The sequence below is a fragment of the Zosterops lateralis genome (assembly GCF_965231275.1).
Source record: "Zosterops lateralis genome assembly, chromosome: 1".
NCBI lineage: Eukaryota > Metazoa > Chordata > Aves > Passeriformes > Zosteropidae > Zosterops > Zosterops lateralis.
Genome location: NC_139762.1, coordinates 130,902,294 through 130,920,891, shown reverse-complemented (window position 1 = coordinate 130,920,891; position 18,598 = coordinate 130,902,294). Strand labels below are relative to the sequence as shown.

The following is an 18,598-nucleotide window of genomic DNA, read 5'->3' as shown; positions in this document are numbered from 1 at the left end:
CAGGTCTTTTCCTGCAGGTATTCCTTGAAGAGCAAATAAGAGTGGTTCAATTTCTTGCCTTTGTTTTTCTTGAGCCTTCAAACAATATTTTCTGCTGTTGCCTCTGTCCCCCTAACTGAACTGGCACTGTGCCTGTAAATCTAAAAGCCTTTAAGGGATGAAAGCTGTACACAGGGCTATTTGTCATCTCCAGAATCACTCAAGCCAGGCCATACTGAGAATTTTCCCTTTTTTGGTATCAGGTCTGAAATCCTCCATCAATTTGATTAAACCAATATAAATAGCTGTTTTGCAAAGTCTACACACAGACACAAGCACATACACACACAGTCTTATTATTTTATGCTTGAGAGGTATGAAAGTCTGCTGACAAAAATCTATTTTAAATTGTTGTCTCATACTTCAGTGACAAACAGAAGAGCTGGGTAAATCCACTCAGCTGCCTGTCAGATGGCAAGACATACTCCTAGTCGGTGTCTGCAGATTCTCATGCTAGAAACTACATCTGTGAAACAGTGCACAGGGATGCGGATTCCCTATTCTCTGTTGAAAAAGCCCCTGTCATTTCCACCTTTGTTAGCTGCCTGCAATATTGTCATCCTTTAAAAGTATTGAAGTTTATGTGAGCTACTGTATGTAAACAGTACATGTAGTGGTGTAAGACATTATTTGCAAAACCTGATGTTTCAACTTTTTTCTTAAAAATATTGCCTTTTGACCAATTTAGTGAATAAAAGCTTGTAAGATACAAAAATGGATACATTTAGTCAAAATTAGTATTCAAAGAATGGCAGGTATACTCTTGTTATGTTTCAAGCTCAGACATCAAACAGATATTTGATTTCTAGCAACATCTCCAAAAACATTCAAACCTGTCTGTAATGTAACAAATCAATCAAGTTATTTTATTGAAGCAATTGAATTCTGACACTCTAGCAACAGTAATTATGGCAATGAACTTAGTTTTATGTGTTTGCCTGGTTTTTTTTTCATTTTATCCTCTATTACTTTGAATAATAGTTAATCAGTTTTTAAATTGTATTTGAAAGGAGCAATTTCAATTTCATCTGCTGAGGATCTGTATGTTAAATTTCAGGCCAAAGTGAATTTTCTTTTTGTATTGTCTGACCTTAGGTCTTTGAAGTCCCTGTGGAAGTGATCTTACTGATTTCAGAACTCTTTAGGCCCAGGCCTAAAGGTTAATCCTTTTTTTTTTTTTTTTTTTTGGGAAAAAAAAAAAAAAAAAAAAAGAGGAGAAGGGAAAAAGCTGTCAAAATGTGATTGAAATATGTGGGTGAATTACGAGCTTCATTTCCAGTGAGGTTGTTTGGCAGCATGTATTTAGGGGCTTAACCTAAAGTTAAAGGTTCTGTTTTTCCAGCTCTTGCAGCTACATTGCCAACGTGGGCTCAGATATAGGAAAGCATAGCTCCGAACTTAGAGAAACACCCCTTTGCTTTTCTGTGGACAACTTATTTGATCAGTGGAATGACATCTTGACTTTTATCTGCACTCATCAGTACTCATTATTTTTTACAAAAAAAATAGGCAGGCACAGAGCAGAAGTGCCAAACCTGCACTGTTACCCTCTTTCTTTTTCCTTTTCATGAATACAAGGAGAAAGGACAAAGCATGTCACTCCCTCAGTATGCCTCACAAAGCCTCCCTTAAAAGTGTGGATACTGTCATATAGAGTTGATTCAAAACACTGTAAAATAAAAATAAGATGAACATCTTAACTTGGCTTAAGATGAGACATTCAAGTCATAAGCACTGATCTGGTCTATGTGACATTCATAGGTACAGCCGTGGCATCCGTTTTGTTTTGAAGAGAGAAAAGCTTCACTTGATTTCTTTGTCTGAGATGTAATTAAAGAGAAAAGGTATTTTTCTCTAAGCCTTGTTCTGAACACGCCACCATTGCTTATGATGCTCTTTCTTTTTCCCTCTTCACTCCCTTCTCCTGCAGAATCTCATCGGGAATTCCTTCACAGGCCTGCGTCTGGATATGTGCCAGAAGAGATCTGGAAGAAAGCTGGTAAGGACTGTTTAAAAACACCAGCTTAGTCATCTGGCAGCTGTGTGCAGTTGTTAATGCACTGATGTGAGGAATTGGGAGGCGGGGGAAGGGCTTACTAGTAACAAGAAGAAATTGTGTTTAATAATCTTAAACTGGAACTGATCAGGACATTAAATAATTTTATAATAGAAGCATCTGCTGCTATAGTTAGGGGAATGGCTTCCCTAGACTTCCCAGTACTTCCAGTATGGACCCTTATTTTCAGGGCTTCTAATGGTTTCAGGCTGAAACTTGATATGTTAAAAGTTTGTCTGTTAGCAATTAAAAAAAAAGGAGGTTTAGTGTGGGTGGGTTTTTTTAAGTTTTAGAGTTCTTACCTAGTTAAGGTAAGAATTCCCAAAGGAGGGGAAAAAGCCCAAGTACACCTGTTAAAGAAAAGACTTCAACTATGCAAAGTATCCATTCTTAATTTAAAAAAAGATTTTGTGCCTGTCAGCCCCCAGTGAAGCCTGTGCTCATAAACCTGCAGAGTGTGCAATGAAGTCAGCAAGTTCACATCTCTGCAGCTGCTCTGGCTGTTTGCAGGGCATTGACAGCATCTGCCTGTGCCTGGAAAGCACCCTGGGCAGACATTGTGGTTGTGCAAAGTTTTCTTAACACTGGAACTTCACCTGAGCACAGGAGTTTCCTGGCAAGGATCCCACTCTGGTGCTGGAGCTAAACCTTTGCTCTTTTGACACTGACATCAGAGCTTCCTTGTTTTCAGAGGGGCCAGGAGGCAGCTCTTGAACTCCATTGAGATAGTTGAGGAGTTATTTATACACCCAAACACGCCCCCCTGCTTTTGAACACCTGTATAACCATGAAGTCTGCAGCAGCTGTCTGAGCAGCAGTTAATGATTAAATGGCAAATATGCAGCAGTGTCGATGCTTTCTGATCAAGTCTCCTGTAAATGCTTGCTGCTTTCCAGTGTATTTTAAACTAGATACACACCATACATGTAAAAATGTTATGCTGTTATCTTGTTGCATCAGGCAAGAAGCTGTGTTTTGTGTGTAAATGTGGGTTTATTGTGTAAAGTCTACATTTGTCAATATGTTAATGTTTTTAGAACTACTGCATTTTCTGTGAAAAATAGTAAAACAGTATACATGTTCTTGGTTTTGTCCAAGAAGAGTGTAGCCTTTGTAACTCAGTGCCCAAGAATATTTTCATATTGCCATATTTACGTTAACCTTTTAAATGAAAAAAAAAAAAAAAAAAAATGCAATCCCAGGAAATCTCACGTAGAGGAACATTATTCTGTTTAATTTCAAAAACTTAGGTCCTCTTGCAAAATTTAATATTTGATGTAATTTAGTATCAGGTTATTTATGACTCATGGATTTCAATAAAAGAAAAAAGTTTCTTCATAATTAACACGTTAGTTGAAGCTTTTTGCTATAGTTATGAAATTGAATGTGCATTCACGCTGCATGTATTCACAAATGGCAGTTTACAGGACTTGTGACCTCATCTTGTGAACATTTATGTCATCAGTTCCTTTGAAACAAAGTTTTTCCTTTGGTCCCATTTCTAGTCTTTTATTTTCAGGCTGATGTGGGTTTAAATCAAGTGATCGTGCATGTGAATTGGAGAATAAAAGAAATGTGACTCTGCAGGATGCATACCTGTATCTGTTACTAAGTCTAGTCAAACATCAGAGAGTATACTGCTTTCATAAATCATGGTCCTGCATTTTTAGGAGGGTAGTCTGAAACTGGAGGTATCCACATTTTGATGAAGGCAGTAAAGGTGCAATTCAGCTCTGTAAGAATAGGCCTCTGATGCCATTTGAGATGCTCCATAGTTTCCTGGTTGGGCAACTCCCAATCAAGAAGACTACAAGTCCCTCACAGGTTAATTTTTTTGGTTCAGTGTGGATCTCTGTGTGTCAAATGTCTGTAAAGACCAATGTGCAGAGACCTGAATCAAGTATGAAATTCTGTTTGGAATGCTGAATCCATTACACTGAAACGATGTGGTATAAAACCAGTTAATAAGCAAACTCAAAAGTATGTGGAGAAGGGATTCACTTTAAACTTTTGGAGATTGGTAGACTCCAGTGTAATTCTTGAAATATATCAACTCAGGCATTTGTGGTTGCTGGAGCAAGGACATATTATACATTGCCTAATGAGTTAAAGCCATATAAGCCCACTTCAGTTTCATACACCAGTAGAAAGCAGTCATCAGTGGCCTGATTCACCTCATGGAATTATGGATATGGGGATAAATTGTCCAAGACAAGTTCTTTGTGTTCTTCAGTAGTCAAGAGGGAGAGAGGCAGGTAATGAGGATCAGTCAGATCATAGGTTGGATGACTTGCTCTCTGGGAGTACATACTTCTCTTTATTAAATAGAGGGTCGCATGCCCATTGTGGGCTGCTGCAATAGCTTCTTCTCTAGAAACTGTCATGTAGAAACTGTCTTCCAGCCATCCCTGTCACTTAGCCAGGCCCAATGTCTATGGCAATCCAGCTGAAAGCTCTGGAGTTACAGAAGAGTGATGAAATGTCCATCCTTTGTCTTATAAAGACAATACAATAAGGGTCCTGCCCATTGCACAGGGTAGTCCTGAGACAGATGATGAATTTTGGGATATGATGCTGAGATGACCCTTTGTCACCAACTGCCAATGGCCACCCTTGCCAGGGTCAGCCTGAGAGTGAGATGATCCAAAATATTCTGGTGGTGCCGGAGTGCACTTCAACCCACCCCCTCTCTTTTCTCATTGTGTGAACAAAAGTGCTGATGGTGGGAGGGAGGTGACCAGGAGCTGGCTGGTCAATCATCATTTTAGGTGAAAGATAAGTACCTCCCTTAAGTCTGCTCCAAGGACTTCAGACCATGCTGAGTAATGGCTATTCCACACAAACTGTTTGCTTTCTGGAGCTTCTCTTGTGTAGTAATGCTGCTCAAAGAGAAGGAAGATTTCAGTTGCATCCCTAAAATGACAGTGATTTTTTGCCAAAAATGCTTAGCATTGCTGGGAAGACAGAGGATACAGGTGCATGCATCTTAGATACTTGGTTTTAAAAATTTCCAGATTTCTGCTTTCTGTCATTGGAGTCTAATCATTCTTCCTTTCTCTGGAAGTGCAGGGAAAGGAAGAGTGCTGGTATAATTCTTGGTCTTCATAGCTCAGCACTGTCAAGGCAAATAAAAATCTCCTTTGCCATCACTCATATCACAAACATATCTTAAACTATGCAGCTTGCATTCTATGTCTATAAAATGTCAGTAGTATTTAGTTTGAGAAACTGTGAAGAAAATCAGTGATACGAAATTTCATCTGGTTATTTAGGTGTTCATGAGTTTGTAATATATTGAAATAATGATGGTGCATTGTGACCCGACATATTTAAACTTATTTATTATCACACGTAGTATAGCACAACACAAATTCTGTCATCAAATTAATGGAAATATTAAAATCTCATCCGTAGTTTAAGCCGGTCAAAAAGTACCAGTCAGCAATATAGCCTCATAAGCACTTTCAGGCATCTTCATGCTCTTAGAAGCATTGCAAAAAACTTATACAATATAGAAGATATAATTTTCAATCTCTGTATTTGGACTGAAAAGAAGTAGATTATCTGGGATGAAAAACTACAGTTAGAAGTCCATGTAAAAATGTTGGAGCATTTTGCTTCTGTTTAATATAAGAAACTGGCATTTCTAACCACTGCAAAGACCTAACTGTAAAACTAAATTTATATAATGTAACAATAGTGCATCATGTCATACAAGGATCATTTCTATTCATAGCAAATATCAGCAAGAATACAGATTTTCATAAACAAATCCACTTTGTCAGTAACTGCAGTTCATAGACATGAAACGCCTGTATTTAAGTTGGCTCATTTTTGTGAAAATGATAATAAAATTGCATCTGTATGTTTGCCTGTGTATATTTCTTTTCTCGTGATCAGTGAATGGTTACAGTTGGTAATAAATATTCAAGCACCTTGCAAATGTCCTACCAATTCCCTTTGCTGATCTGTGTGTGCCTGTGGGACTAGAATAGGAATGCATAATTTAAATATAAATTGCCTGATTTGCATATACAATTAGACTAGCTGTAGCTTTGATCGTAAGCAAAAATTATTGTCCTGTATTGCCACTTAGATAGAATTTTAATTCACCTTGAATATTCAAAGTAAATTAAGCCTTGGCTGTATGGTTGAAGGGTATGATTTTTTCCTCTCCTGAGGCTTTTCCCTAAACAACATTTATGGTAGGGTAATATAAGGGCATATTTTCAGTCTCATAAAAACAAAGGCATAAGTTTTATCTCTAAATCCCTCCCCACCCCCTTGAAAACTTCAGTTGAAAGATCTCTTGCAGATATGCACACATGTAACATGCACACATACTCCTCAAGAGAGCTTTTCATTAATTTTAGTTCAGTTTTAGTCAGTACGTCGCTTAAAGTTAAGTCTTTATTGTTATTTGCTTCAGAACTGAAAATGGAGACTTCATGTAGGCATTATTTTTAAAATAACACATGCAGAGCTATCAGATGTACTCGGGAGAGTGAATGTATGTAAGAGTTATGTCTGCATGTGCATGGAAACAAATACATGGGCTAAAAACATGGACTAAAACTCAAACACATAACACCGTCCTAATACTTAGATTTTAATCTAAGTAAAACATTTTTAATAGAAAATAGAAATCTGTGGCTTTAATTAAACAGAACATTTAATTAAGGTGAGTTTTAAGTGCATGAAACAATTAAGTGCAAACACTTGAATGAAACATGTCATAATTAGTTTTAATAGAGTGTTAATTGGTACTAGGTTTGCCAAGTTAATAATTACCGCTTATTAAATTTTCAATTAATCATTGTCATTTTGCTTTGAATAAAGATGAAAATTAGATAAACTAATTCAGGGGGAGGATGGTTTCCTTGTTAATTAGAGCAGTTAATTAAAAAAAAAAAAAAGAAATTACTTGTTTTAATTGTCAATTAAAAGACTGTTCATTAGTAAAATCTTTGCACTCTTCCTGCATCAAAAGCCAAATAACTAATTTGAGACAATCCATGTTTTCTGGAATAAAAGATATGACACTAGTATATACCAAAGGAATATACTCATACTACAATGGTTGTTTTACAAGAAGCCTCAAGGTTTAAGTTTAATGAAGCGGGGTGCACCAGCTCAGTATTAATTGTGCTCCAAAGTCTTGCTGTGCAGGGTGTGCTCAAGAGCTTAGAAGAGCCAGGAGGTCAAGTCTTCAAGTATAAACATGGATTTGAAGGACAGATCAAGAGGTCAAATGAATGTTCATAAGCAAATTTTCATTTTTCTCACATAAAACAGTATGTCCAAGAAAAGATACTAGACCAGTGATTTAAAAAAATTAAGTAAACTCCTGGGGATTTTGTAATTTCATGTATTTATTTGTTAACATATGGGGAAAAAAATGTTAAAGACTGTAAATCCTGTCTTAATTTCCCATAGCTTACAAATACATTCTTTTTTTAAAAAAGTGTGTCATATGTCTAAAATAATAGCTATCGACAAGTATATGGGTACATCTGCTGTGCTGCAAAACTAATTTTTCAGTGTTTGATAAGATTGCAAATGAAATGGACCAGAGATCTGAAATGATTGTACCTAAAGAAGTACTGACTGAGATCAAAATAGCAAGAATAGTTAGTAGTGGTAGAGACTTCGATGATGGGGGAGAAGAGAAACACTTTAGTGCTTCTTGATTCTTGAGGAACCAGGTTCCTGTGTCTTACTCAGAATGAAGACTGTCATTATAACTGAGAGTAATCTCAGCGCAGCCATACTGGTAGCAATGCATTTCCCAGGTCAGCCCCCCGCGGCCGTGCCCAGGTGTGCTGTGCTGATGCAGTTTCTCCTGCCTTGCAGAGGAAGCTGTCAATGAAGTGAAGCGGCAGGCAATGGCCGAGCTGCAGAAGGCGGTGTCGGAGGCCGAGCGGAAGGCTCACGACATGATCACTTCCGAGAGGGCCAAGATGGAGCGCACTGTTGCCGAAGCCAAGCGCCAGGCGGCAGAGGATGCCCTGGCTGTCATCAATCAGCAGGAGGATTCAAGTGAGGTAAGGGCCTTGCTGGGCAAGCATCGCCTGTGGCTGCAAACCACAGGTGTGTCTGAGCTGGCTTCAATCTGTGTGACACAGGGCGTCAGTGCTCGCTGTTAACTCTTTGCACAGCTGCTTTGGATGTGTATTGCAGGCATACCCCGAGTTCCAAATCCTCTTGGCTGTGTTGTAATCTGAGCCCAAAATAGCTAGTGAACCTGAGCTCTGTTCACACCTTTTAACTGCTGCTCAGGGTTACATATAATGTTCTAATTTGACTTTTCAGTAGCATCGTTTTAAAGCTCTTCAAACTACCATACTGAATAGATAAAAAGATGCTTAGTGGAAAGCATTTGATGCTGAAATGTAATTTAAAGAAATTATTCATGAAAGAGATTGTAGAGTAAGGGGACTAAAAACTTGTCTGGGGAAAGTGTAGAATGTACAAGTACAAGATGTAGATGTGATTAGTAAAAGATGATGGTTCCTGTAGGACAGAATAGGAATGTAAATTTGCAAGTGTTTCCTTATTTTGAATGTATTGCTTTAGCTGCAGGGAATATTTCAGAGTTTGAGAGTGGGAAAAGGGCATTTGGTGGGAGAAAGACTGAGAGATCAAACAGTAAAGCAAGAATAAGTATGTTAAGCTTTGACATACTTTCAGACCTGAGAGAAGAAACCTTGAATTGCTATGATACAGGATATCTTACACCATGACTACATGGATGTTGGGAGTGAAAGAGCAGTGTGTGTTTGACCAGTGCTGCATTAGTCTAGATAGCAATTAAATTTTATGCTTTTTTTAAAAAAAAGTCCTAAATTAAAACTGCCCTTAAAAATAGACATGACAAGGAAATTTTGTCAGTTAGAAGTTATTTGTATATAATTCCCATTTCTCAAGACCACTGAAATGAAAGAGCATTACCTTCATGAAGTATTTATTGTTTGTATACTGACATCTTGACTGTAGTAAACCCACTTTTTAAAATAACTTCTAAACAGCAGGAGGTGGGGAAAAGAGTAGGTGACAGTCCCTGTTACATGGGGGCATACATTTGTGTATGCTCATGTGTCAACACTTTGCGTGGGCTGGACAGGCAGTGCTGTAGAAGAGTCACTTAAGTTCAGAGATGCAGATGAGCTACCTGCAGCATGCTGAGAACACTGGCAGAAATCACCAGCACATAAGTCAGTGGCATGCTGCAGTATGCATCTGTAATTTGAGGGAGCGTAAGTTTTTAATTCATACCAGGCTTCTCTGGAGATGAAAGACTATTGTGGGATCACTGAATGCCCAGAGTTTCTCCTTAATGTGTAGCAGATGAATAACAAGGAGACAAAAGGAATTGATTTTCAGCATCTGAAAGTTTCTCAGGAAGAAAGGGACTAGGGGAAGTATATGTACCCTTTAAGTACTAACTGTTCCATTGTAGATTAAATGAGACATAAATTCAATTTATTGGCCTCTTGTATCTAAGATACTCAAGGGCATTTTCCTGCACTGTTTGTAGAAAGGGCATCTTTCTGACATAGCATCATTAAAGAGCTGTCATTTTGTGTGTGTATATATATACAAGAGACTCCTATCATTAAAACCAAAATTCCAAAGGTAAATCACACAGAATCACACAGAATCACTAGGTGGGAAGAGACCATCAAGTCCAACCCAGCCCTAGCACCTCAACTAAACCATGGCACCAAGTGCCACATCCAGTCTTTCTTTAAATACATCCAAGGATGGTGACTTCACCACTTCCCTGGGTAGACCATTCCAGTACTTTATCACCCTTTCTGTAAAATCTTTTTCCTAATATCCAGCCTATATTTCCCTAAAATACCTTTGGAGGAAACAGCAAATTCAATCTATTTAGTGAACTGTTATAGCATGAGCAGGACAGAGGAAGTACTTAGGTGCCAGCACATACATGCCACTTTTCCACAAGCAAATGTGTATCCAAAGGAATGTGTAGAGCATTTGTGTGCTGTGATTAACTTCTGAACAGTTAAAACTCTGGAAAAGTCATGTAACAATATCTTCACTTCTTCTGCAGCAGAACTGATTATAAGATTTTTCACTTATTGGGAGCAGGACTTTGGGCAAACAATTCTTTTAAATGCATTCTAAAGAAATATGGCTGATAAAGTTATAGATGTTCTCAGCCCTGTGTGTCCTGAGAGAGGCTAAAAGCCTCCTGGACCTAGAAATGAGGTCTAGCGTCCTGATCCTGCAACTTCCACTCCTGTGGTCATCAGGGTGGCTGTTTTGAGGCACAAGTTTTAGTAAGCCATCAGAGAGAAATCAAGTTTGACAGTTTGTGTTTACAGGTGAATGATCAACTGTGAGGGGAGATGATGGCAATACTTGTTTGAGTTAAATGTATCTATTTATAAGTAGTTCCTCTTCGGCTTCTAATTATGACAAACTCCAAACACTTAGGGCAATACTTCTCACAGTTACTTGTTAACTCAGGCTGGCTTGGTTTCCTTTTTGGGTGACTTCTGTAAGAAGAGGCTGGACTTTTCCTTCATATTTGGGGACAGGAGATCAGTTTGCCAGTGTTTGAAAAGTGTTTCTTCAGAGATGAGACTGTATTTTTCAGGTTTGAGGAATAAAACTCCACATCCGTTTTGGTATTAATTATCTCTTGAATCTCTCTGTGGACATTGCTTCTCATTTATCAAGGTTGTAAGTCTACATAAACTTCTCTCTGTTTACAGCTTTCAGCAGAACACTTACAGCAACACAGACTCCTGTGCACTTTAGGCACTGGAGTAAAATTTCTATAGCTAGAATATTTCCAGTTTCAAATCTTGAGATTGTTACAGTGCAGCCTGTGAAGTCTTGCAGGTTGAGGGGGAATGCCTAGCATCTCTCCTCATTCCTTATCCTTGCTGGGACCCTGTGCCAAGGCGTGCAGGAAAGCTCATTGTAGGCTGCTATATAACCTCCATGCAGCTCCTGACAGACAATATTTCTCTCATGGGTGTCATTATTTCTTTTGGCTGTTGAAACTATGAATGAAGATGAGAATTTGATGCCAGATTTGTAATGTATCATATACAATTTTCGACTGATACGGCCACTCCCTGTCTATTGGCAAGGTTTCTCTCTTCATTTGTTACTGAGTAAAATGCAGCTTGGACCTAGCTGAGGCTTCTTGAAGCTGTTCTGGTGTGAGAATTTTGTGTTATGATTTTTATTGCAATCTGCTCCAGTTCTCAAAATGATAACTAGTACCAAGACTCATGACTTTGGTGATTATTATAGTACAGCCTCTTAATCCAAGACCTTTCAAAGATCTCACAAAGAAAAGTAGATTGGGTTTTTGATAATTTTTGTTGGTGTTGCTGATTTCTGTGTTGGCTTGGGGGTTTTTTCTGTTTTGTTTGGGTTTTTTAGTATTCCATTTTGCTTTGTCTTTAACCCAGAAAAAATAGAATTCCTGAGCACAAGATTGTCTTCAAGAAAAGAAGTGAAGTTGAGCATATTAAAATGACCAGATCAAAATTCCAAAATTAAGGGAGCACAAGACAGTAAGAAGACTAATAGGAGAGGTGTAGTATTCAGACCATCTTGACTTTTAAGAAGTGGTCTGCAATATTTGGAGAATGACCATGTTACATAGCATAGGTAGAATTTTTGACTTTGACTTGATCCTTTGTTGAACTATTGTTCTTTACTTCTCTTAGAGTTGTTCAACATGGTTTAACTTGCTTCAGTGTCTGTGCATTTATTTTCTAAAGATTTTCATAGTTTCTTCACATAAGACCTGGCAACTGACCAGCTAATGTCCATGCTTCTCTCTTATTGAAATTGGTTGAGAACCAGATAACCAAGCAGACTGCTACTGGAAAGCAAAAGGAGCAGGAGAAGGCCTACCTGTCAGCATGGCTGTTCTGAGCCATAAATTATTTCTTTACCAGTTCCTTCCAGTTGCTTGACAAAAGATGACCCATTCATCAGTAGTTGGCTTGGCTAAGTATGGAAACATGTGTGAGCAGCCTACTCTGTAATGACTGCTGTGCTTGCTTTGGCTGCAATGTGCTGCCTTGCAAATCAGTTTTAATAGTGAGGGTGAACAGTTTAGCAAAGAGACTGCCCAGATTGTAAGGTGGGGTGGGATAATCAAAACATCTGTCTTTCTGGTTTGGTATAAAATGCCACTGAAAAATCTGACACTCAGTGTTCTCCCTCGGTTTTGAGTAGGTTGGGGGCTGGGGACAGGGAAGGAACACAAATGTTTCAGTTCTCTCTACTTAAAGCAGATGCTGACATCTGCTCAGATAAAACAAGTATGTAACTCGTCCAACACTGCTTTTAGGAGATATGTAATGTTAGGGCTTGTTTATATTGCAGTGGTTCATGTTGTATGTGAATATCACACCTGACATTTTGAAGACAGCTGGGTTCAATCTCTGCTGACCAATCCAATGAGACCAAGATTGTGCCAGCAAACCTGACTCTGAGCATCAGATGCTGGGATTCAGGCAAGCCTAGTTTCCAGACTGGTATTAAGTTTAATACCTATGTCAGCTAATGTTTAATTTTTTTGGCAGAGCATCTCTTGGAAAGTAGCACATCATCCCATGCAGTGGTGGGTAGTACAGAGGCACCAGAGCCATGTGTTCTGCACAGGATCAGTCCAGATGTGATGTGAGCATTGGCACTGCCCCAGACTGCTAAGCTACGCCTGGTTCACCAGCTTGCACAGCTCTTCTGTGGGCTGCTGCACACTTCTGTGTGCAAGATTTAGCTACTCTCACTGACTTGTATGAAAGTTCATGTATTTCACTCAATAAACAGCAGCTTGGGCAAGCCTGGAGTGTTCAGTGATAGGTGTAACTTTACTAGAAATATCTAAAAGTTTGAATGTCATTTTGACACTGTGGGAATTCCCAAAGTACCAATATATTTCCCTTTCTAATGAGTCTTGGATAAAATTCTCATAAACAACTTTGCTGGATTTTTACACTGCTATTCAGCAGCTCATACAGTTCTCATTTATGCCCCTGTGGTTTCAGTGATTTCTAGATATTCCTTTTCTTGTGGTTAGCAGTGGTAGAGTTTTGAATGTCATGGGCATTGCAGAACTGGGAAAAATCTGAGTTCTTCGTACCAGCCATGCTTCCTTTCATGGTAAACTGGGGAAATCCGGAATTTCTCAAAGATGACAGAACAAGGGTTCTTGTGGGATTTTTTTATTATTATTTTTTAAAATTTAGGCAACCTCTATACTAAGTCTCAGTTGGAGTGTCAGAGGAAAGCAAATACTCAATTCTGGTTGAATATTTCAGAGATGAAAGCATAGGATGGGCAAAATTACTGACAAGTATATGTTTTGGTATTGGAGACCAGAGAAATGGAGATCTTTTGTTTATAAGAATTTTCATTAGGGCAAACAGGAGTGTTTGAAGATGGAAGCTTAAGTGCATGAGAATTGAGAGTTTGACCCAAGATAAGGCTCTGACCTAAGACTAATGTTCCTTGTCAGTTGAAAGAGGAGGATGAAATATGATCGGTGGCATAAATTCGGAGTGAGATTCCCATGTGGTGTAATTTAGCTCAATTTCATTGACTTAATCCATTTTCAAGGTAGTGAAGTTAAATTGAATTATGTAGTCTGAGAATCTAGCTTTTTGTATAACCTCACTGTTTCACAGGCAAATCAGCAGAGTTAAACTGCAGTCCAGTCCTTCTCATAGTTTTAGCTACGTCTGGAACTCTATAGAGCATGAGCTGGAAGTGTAGTAGGTCACTGCCTAAAGACAGAATATATAGACCAGCAGAGGCTTTGAGAGATTGGCTTCTTTCTTTTCCAGTCCATGATCAACTCTAGCTGTACCATTTCCTCTGCTTTTCCTGTACTTTAATGATGGGGATTCTCCAACATCTCTAGGTAATTTGCTTGTGTTCTGAACAGAATTTTAATACCGTTACTTCTGCTCATCCATGGAGAAGTGTATGTAAACATTCACTGTAGTGATGTTTGGGTGCTACTGCCCCTTTTAGGCTACCATCTCATATTTAAGAGTCTGAGTTCATTCAGTCTCTTCTCATAGCTTGTGTTTGTCTGACTTCTAGTTAATCTTGCTGCCTTTCATCAGGTTCTTTCAAAGTCTTGTTTGTCTTGCTTGATTTTCTGTATTTGAAGTGCATCATCTCAACCTTGATAGAGCTCACAGCTGGATCTTGCCAGTGATAGGAGATAGTCTTAAATCAAGTGTAAGGCAGTCAGTAGTGGTCATATGCCCTTCTATGAAGATTGCCATCTCGTCACCAACATGACACTGAGGCCATCAGTTGTCCAAGATGCTGGGTACATGCCTCAGTGAGGGTGCTCCATTTTGCTGGTACTTGCTAGAGCATCCCAGGAAGGAAGATACCCTGAGTATGTTCAATCCCAAAGTGAGGTCAAGCTTTGTGATTGCTGGATCTGCTGGAAATACATGAGCAGCAGGGTTATACGAAGCACAGCCCAGGCTATTAGCTGGCATCTCAAGCCTGGCTTTTCTTTGGTAAAATTTGGGGCTATCAGCCAGCACTGTGAACAGAAAGCATTTGTTTCCAAAGCTTGTGGTGCCAGAGCCTGATCTTTGCTGCTCTTTTTCATTACTTGCACATGGGAAGGAGCAATGAATGGTCACAAAGGTGGGGGTTGTGTGGGACAGGGAGTTCTGCACGTCAAATCCAGCTGCTGTCTCAGTACAAGCTCCCTGTGATGTGTGTGCTTGTTTATATTAATTTGCACTGTAGTAATTTTTAAATGCAATAAGTTGCTGCATAAATGCGAGCTGTAAAATTTATTTTGAAATTCTTATATTTCATGTGGTTTTATTCCCACAATTACACTAAAGCTGTAATGACCTGTTAAATTAGAAATAATATGTCCAATGAACAAAATCACATACCAAACAATATAGGACACATAAAGTAATCATGTAAGGAGCCAGCTTAGTACTTCACCACTTCATTAAAACCTTGCACCTACGTATCACTTTCCATGTTCTGTACAGTCTGATAGTTAACTGATGTCTATTTTAATAAGAAAGTTGAACCAATTAGAATTAAACTACCATTTCCTGACGTCAATACAGATCATGTGGTAAGATGCTGAAATACTCTGTGGTGGCTCTGGTCACATCTGAAGTCAGATCTCTATGTGCTCTTCAAAAAGGGAAGCAACGTGAAGATTTTTCAGATGCTGACCTATAATAAATAGATACTTGAATAAGTTTGATACCCTCATAGTAATTCCTGTGCAGCTAAAGTATGAACTTCAACTGCAAACAGATCTCCACAGGGAAGAATTCCTGCACCTGGGCATTTGCAGGCTGGCTTCAGCATTATTTCATGTGAAGGGAAGGTGTCTTTTCAGAAAAGTCTGCATGGGGATGTTTGTACACATTCATTTGTTTTCAGATGAGGGAATAAAGGGAAATATGAGCCAAACCCAAGGATGGTAATTCGGTTGGAAGCAAATAGCTAAGAGGTCAGCAAGCATGGCAATATGTGGAAACTGTGCAAGTACAAATGGACCATGTTTACTGATCACAATATAAGCAAGTGTGAAGCTGTCAAAATAAAACTTTCGTTAGTATGAAAGAAATAAAGAAATATTGTAATATAGAAATAGAATGTATACTAAATAATATAAAATAAATAAAATATAGATACTTGTAAAAGACAAAATATAAATATATAAAATAAAGTACAATAAATAAATATTATAATAAGGAAATGTTAGTATAGCAAAAGAAGGAGAATCCAGGTATATCACATTTAGTTATCTTTCTGGTTAGCAGGATGAAATGCTAATACAAAATGCTAGTGCAAATATGTCAGGTCATTTTGGTGTGTGCATAAATATGTCTATGTGTTTATATGTTCATGACAGTGGCCTAAATTAGTTACAGTTATTTTTCATTGTGGAGATAAAGGGTTGTTTAAAGAAAAGGTGTTTGCAAATAGTACAGATATTAGTTTCCAAAGGTGGATTTGCCTTTCTGGCACTGGACAGAATGTGAGCAAATAAACCTGAAACAATGACTACTGAATCAAAACCAGGTGATGCCTGGTTCAGACAAGGAGTCTGAATTCCTGACATTTAACTACCAGAAACATCTGTTTCTGTGTGTTGGTAATTCCACTTTTTTTTTTTTTTTTTTTTTTTTTTTTTTTTTTTTTTTTTTTTTTTTTTTTTTTTAAGTGGTTTTAAAGATGGGAACAATTTTATGAATTAAAAAAAAAGTCCCCAACACATGTATCTGTAATTACCTGTTTTAGTCTGCGTGTTTAATCAGTATGAATTGAGAATGCCATGTACCTTTGATTTCAATCTCAAAGAACAATTGGGCACAGGACAGTCACTCTTTTCTAGTATATGCCTATGCAAAAAACGCCCAAGCAACCAACCCTCCAAAACAACAAAAACCAGCAAAAAGAGGGAATATGGAACTAAAGCAGGAGTATTTTCTAAAGCCACTTGATAGTGATTAAAAGTCTAATTTCCTTAAAATACTGCTTTGGGTTTAGGTCTTTGTTTCATTATGGAATTGGGATTTTTTTTTTTTTTTAATTTTTTTTTTTTTTTTTTTTTTTTTTTTTTTTTTAAAGTACTTGAGGAATATCACTTAAGGATTGGCTGTGTTCCAGCATCCAGCTGGCAGAGCTATAGAGTGTGTTAAAGTGAGTAGCACACATATTCTGCAGTGGCTTCCCTATCCTGCCAAAGATTTAGACTCTAGCTTAACTGTTCACTGCCAGAAGTGCCACTGAGTCAAATGGTATTACTCCGATGATTAAAAATTAGGTTTTCCTAGGGTACCAAGTTTTCCTAGGTGAGCCAGTTTTACCTGGGTGTTAAGTCATTTTTACCCTTTCTTGTCTTGCCTCTCCACTTCTGGAGAAGCACGTTATTGTGTGTGCATGTTTCATTATTTGTTTTAATAAATTGTTAGAGGAGCTAGCAGAAGTTTTACTGAAGCTCTATTAGTCAGCATGCTGCTTGTTGCTGGATGTGGGACATACTTGCAGTTTGCATCATCAATTCTAGCAAAGAGTTTCTTCCGTTCTTGCCCAGTTTCTGAGACAGAGTCCTCCAGGTGACTGGAGCTCCTGTGAACATGTTCAGATACCCGAGGTAGGACTTAGTGATGCCTCAGCTCTCCTTAGGCAGAGGGTTGACCAGCAGTTCCATGCCAGCTGTTTTTACTGTAAAATTTAGGACACAAGCTAATTTCTCTCATCTCCCTCCTCTTTTGCTTCTAGAGTTGCTGGAACTGTGGCCGGAAAGCTAGTGAAACCTGCAGTGGTTGCAACACAGCACGATACTGTGGCTCATTTTGCCAGCACAAGGACTGGGAGAAGCACCATCACATCTGTGGACAGACCCTCCAAGCCCAGCAGCAAGGAGAGACACCAGCAGTGAGCTCCTCCGTGACACCCAGCAGCGGGGCCGGGAGCCCCATCGACACTCCACCAGCAGCTACTCCGAGGTCCACCACCCCGGGAACCCCCTCCACCATAGACGCGACTCCTCGTTAAAACTGAACTCCAAACTCCAGAAACAAACACACTACAGAAAATGAAACCAATTCTTCATCCTCAGATGCGCAAAGATTTTAACTGTCATATTTCAATACTTCAATAAGAAAGAACTTACTGTATCTTGAGGTGGTAGAAAATACAGAAGGCCAGTAACGGGTCATAATGACTTATTGTGGATAACAAAGATATCTTTTCTTTAGAAAACTGAAAAGAGAGCAGAGAATATACACAAAATGATAGATTTGACCTCCTCCCTGTTATTTTCCAGTAGCTGGGATTTTAAACTAGATGACCTCATTAACAGATGCTTTACCAAACAGCAAACCAAGAGATTGCTAATTGCTGTTGAAAGCAAAATGCTAATATTAAAGTCACAATGTTCTTTATAACAATAATGGAAATTAAAAAAAAAAAGAGAGAGAGAAAAAAATAACCCTCAAGGGCATGAGCATTGGATACAGCAGTAGACATTTTAACAAGAAGATGAATGGCGTCCGTGGGTTACTGACTGAACTTTGAAGACCCGCATCAAAACGCGCAGATGTGCAGCAGATTGGAAGGAGACACAGATGTTCATTTTTTTTCCTGTTTCTAAAAGAAATAAAATAATACCCAGGTCAACAGAATGAAAAATGAAAGATGATTTGCAGTGGGATGTAGGACTACAGCAGCAAAGAAAAAAATGCCATAATACAAAAGGCTTTTTTTTTTTTCCTTTTAAATACTGAAATAAGGGACACAGCCTGCAGTTAATTAGCATCCTGGCAGCTTTGACATCAGCCAGCTGCTCCAACTAAACCTTTCAACATTTCTTCACTTTTTTTGCAAGGTTCCATAGAGTATGACAATCGGGTCTATTCCAGCTCATTCATTTTTGTATTGAAAATTAATAATAGTTAATAACATGGTGGCTCCAGCCCCTTTCCAAAT

The 18,598-nt window shown here is 38.5% G+C and overlaps 1 protein-coding gene and 1 long non-coding RNA gene across 5 annotated transcripts in view; one reads left to right on the top strand and one right to left on the bottom strand.

Moving 5' to 3' along the window:
- Positions 1–18,598, top strand: part of RUNX1T1 (RUNX1 partner transcriptional co-repressor 1) — a 114,059-nt gene that overhangs the window by 93,629 nt on the left and 1,832 nt on the right. For all 4 annotated transcript variants that reach the window (XM_083854991.1, XM_083854990.1, XM_083854992.1 and 1 more), the window contains 3 exons: positions 1,970–2,038; positions 7,949–8,139; positions 17,390–18,598. The exon at positions 17,390–18,598 is cut by the window's right edge and continues 1,832 nt beyond it. In XM_083854991.1, the coding sequence (XP_083711117.1) occupies positions 1,970–2,038; positions 7,949–8,139; positions 17,390–17,665 (536 nt within the window). In that variant the 3' untranslated portion in view covers positions 17,666–18,598. The remainder of the gene's footprint in view (positions 1–1,969; positions 2,039–7,948; positions 8,140–17,389) is intronic.
- Positions 13,187–17,871, bottom strand: LOC310906047. Its single transcript, XR_014589343.1, has 3 exons — positions 17,784–17,871; positions 15,196–15,328; positions 13,187–14,558 (listed from the first exon to the last, which is right to left on the bottom strand). It is a non-coding gene; the product is annotated as an uncharacterized lncRNA (long non-coding RNA).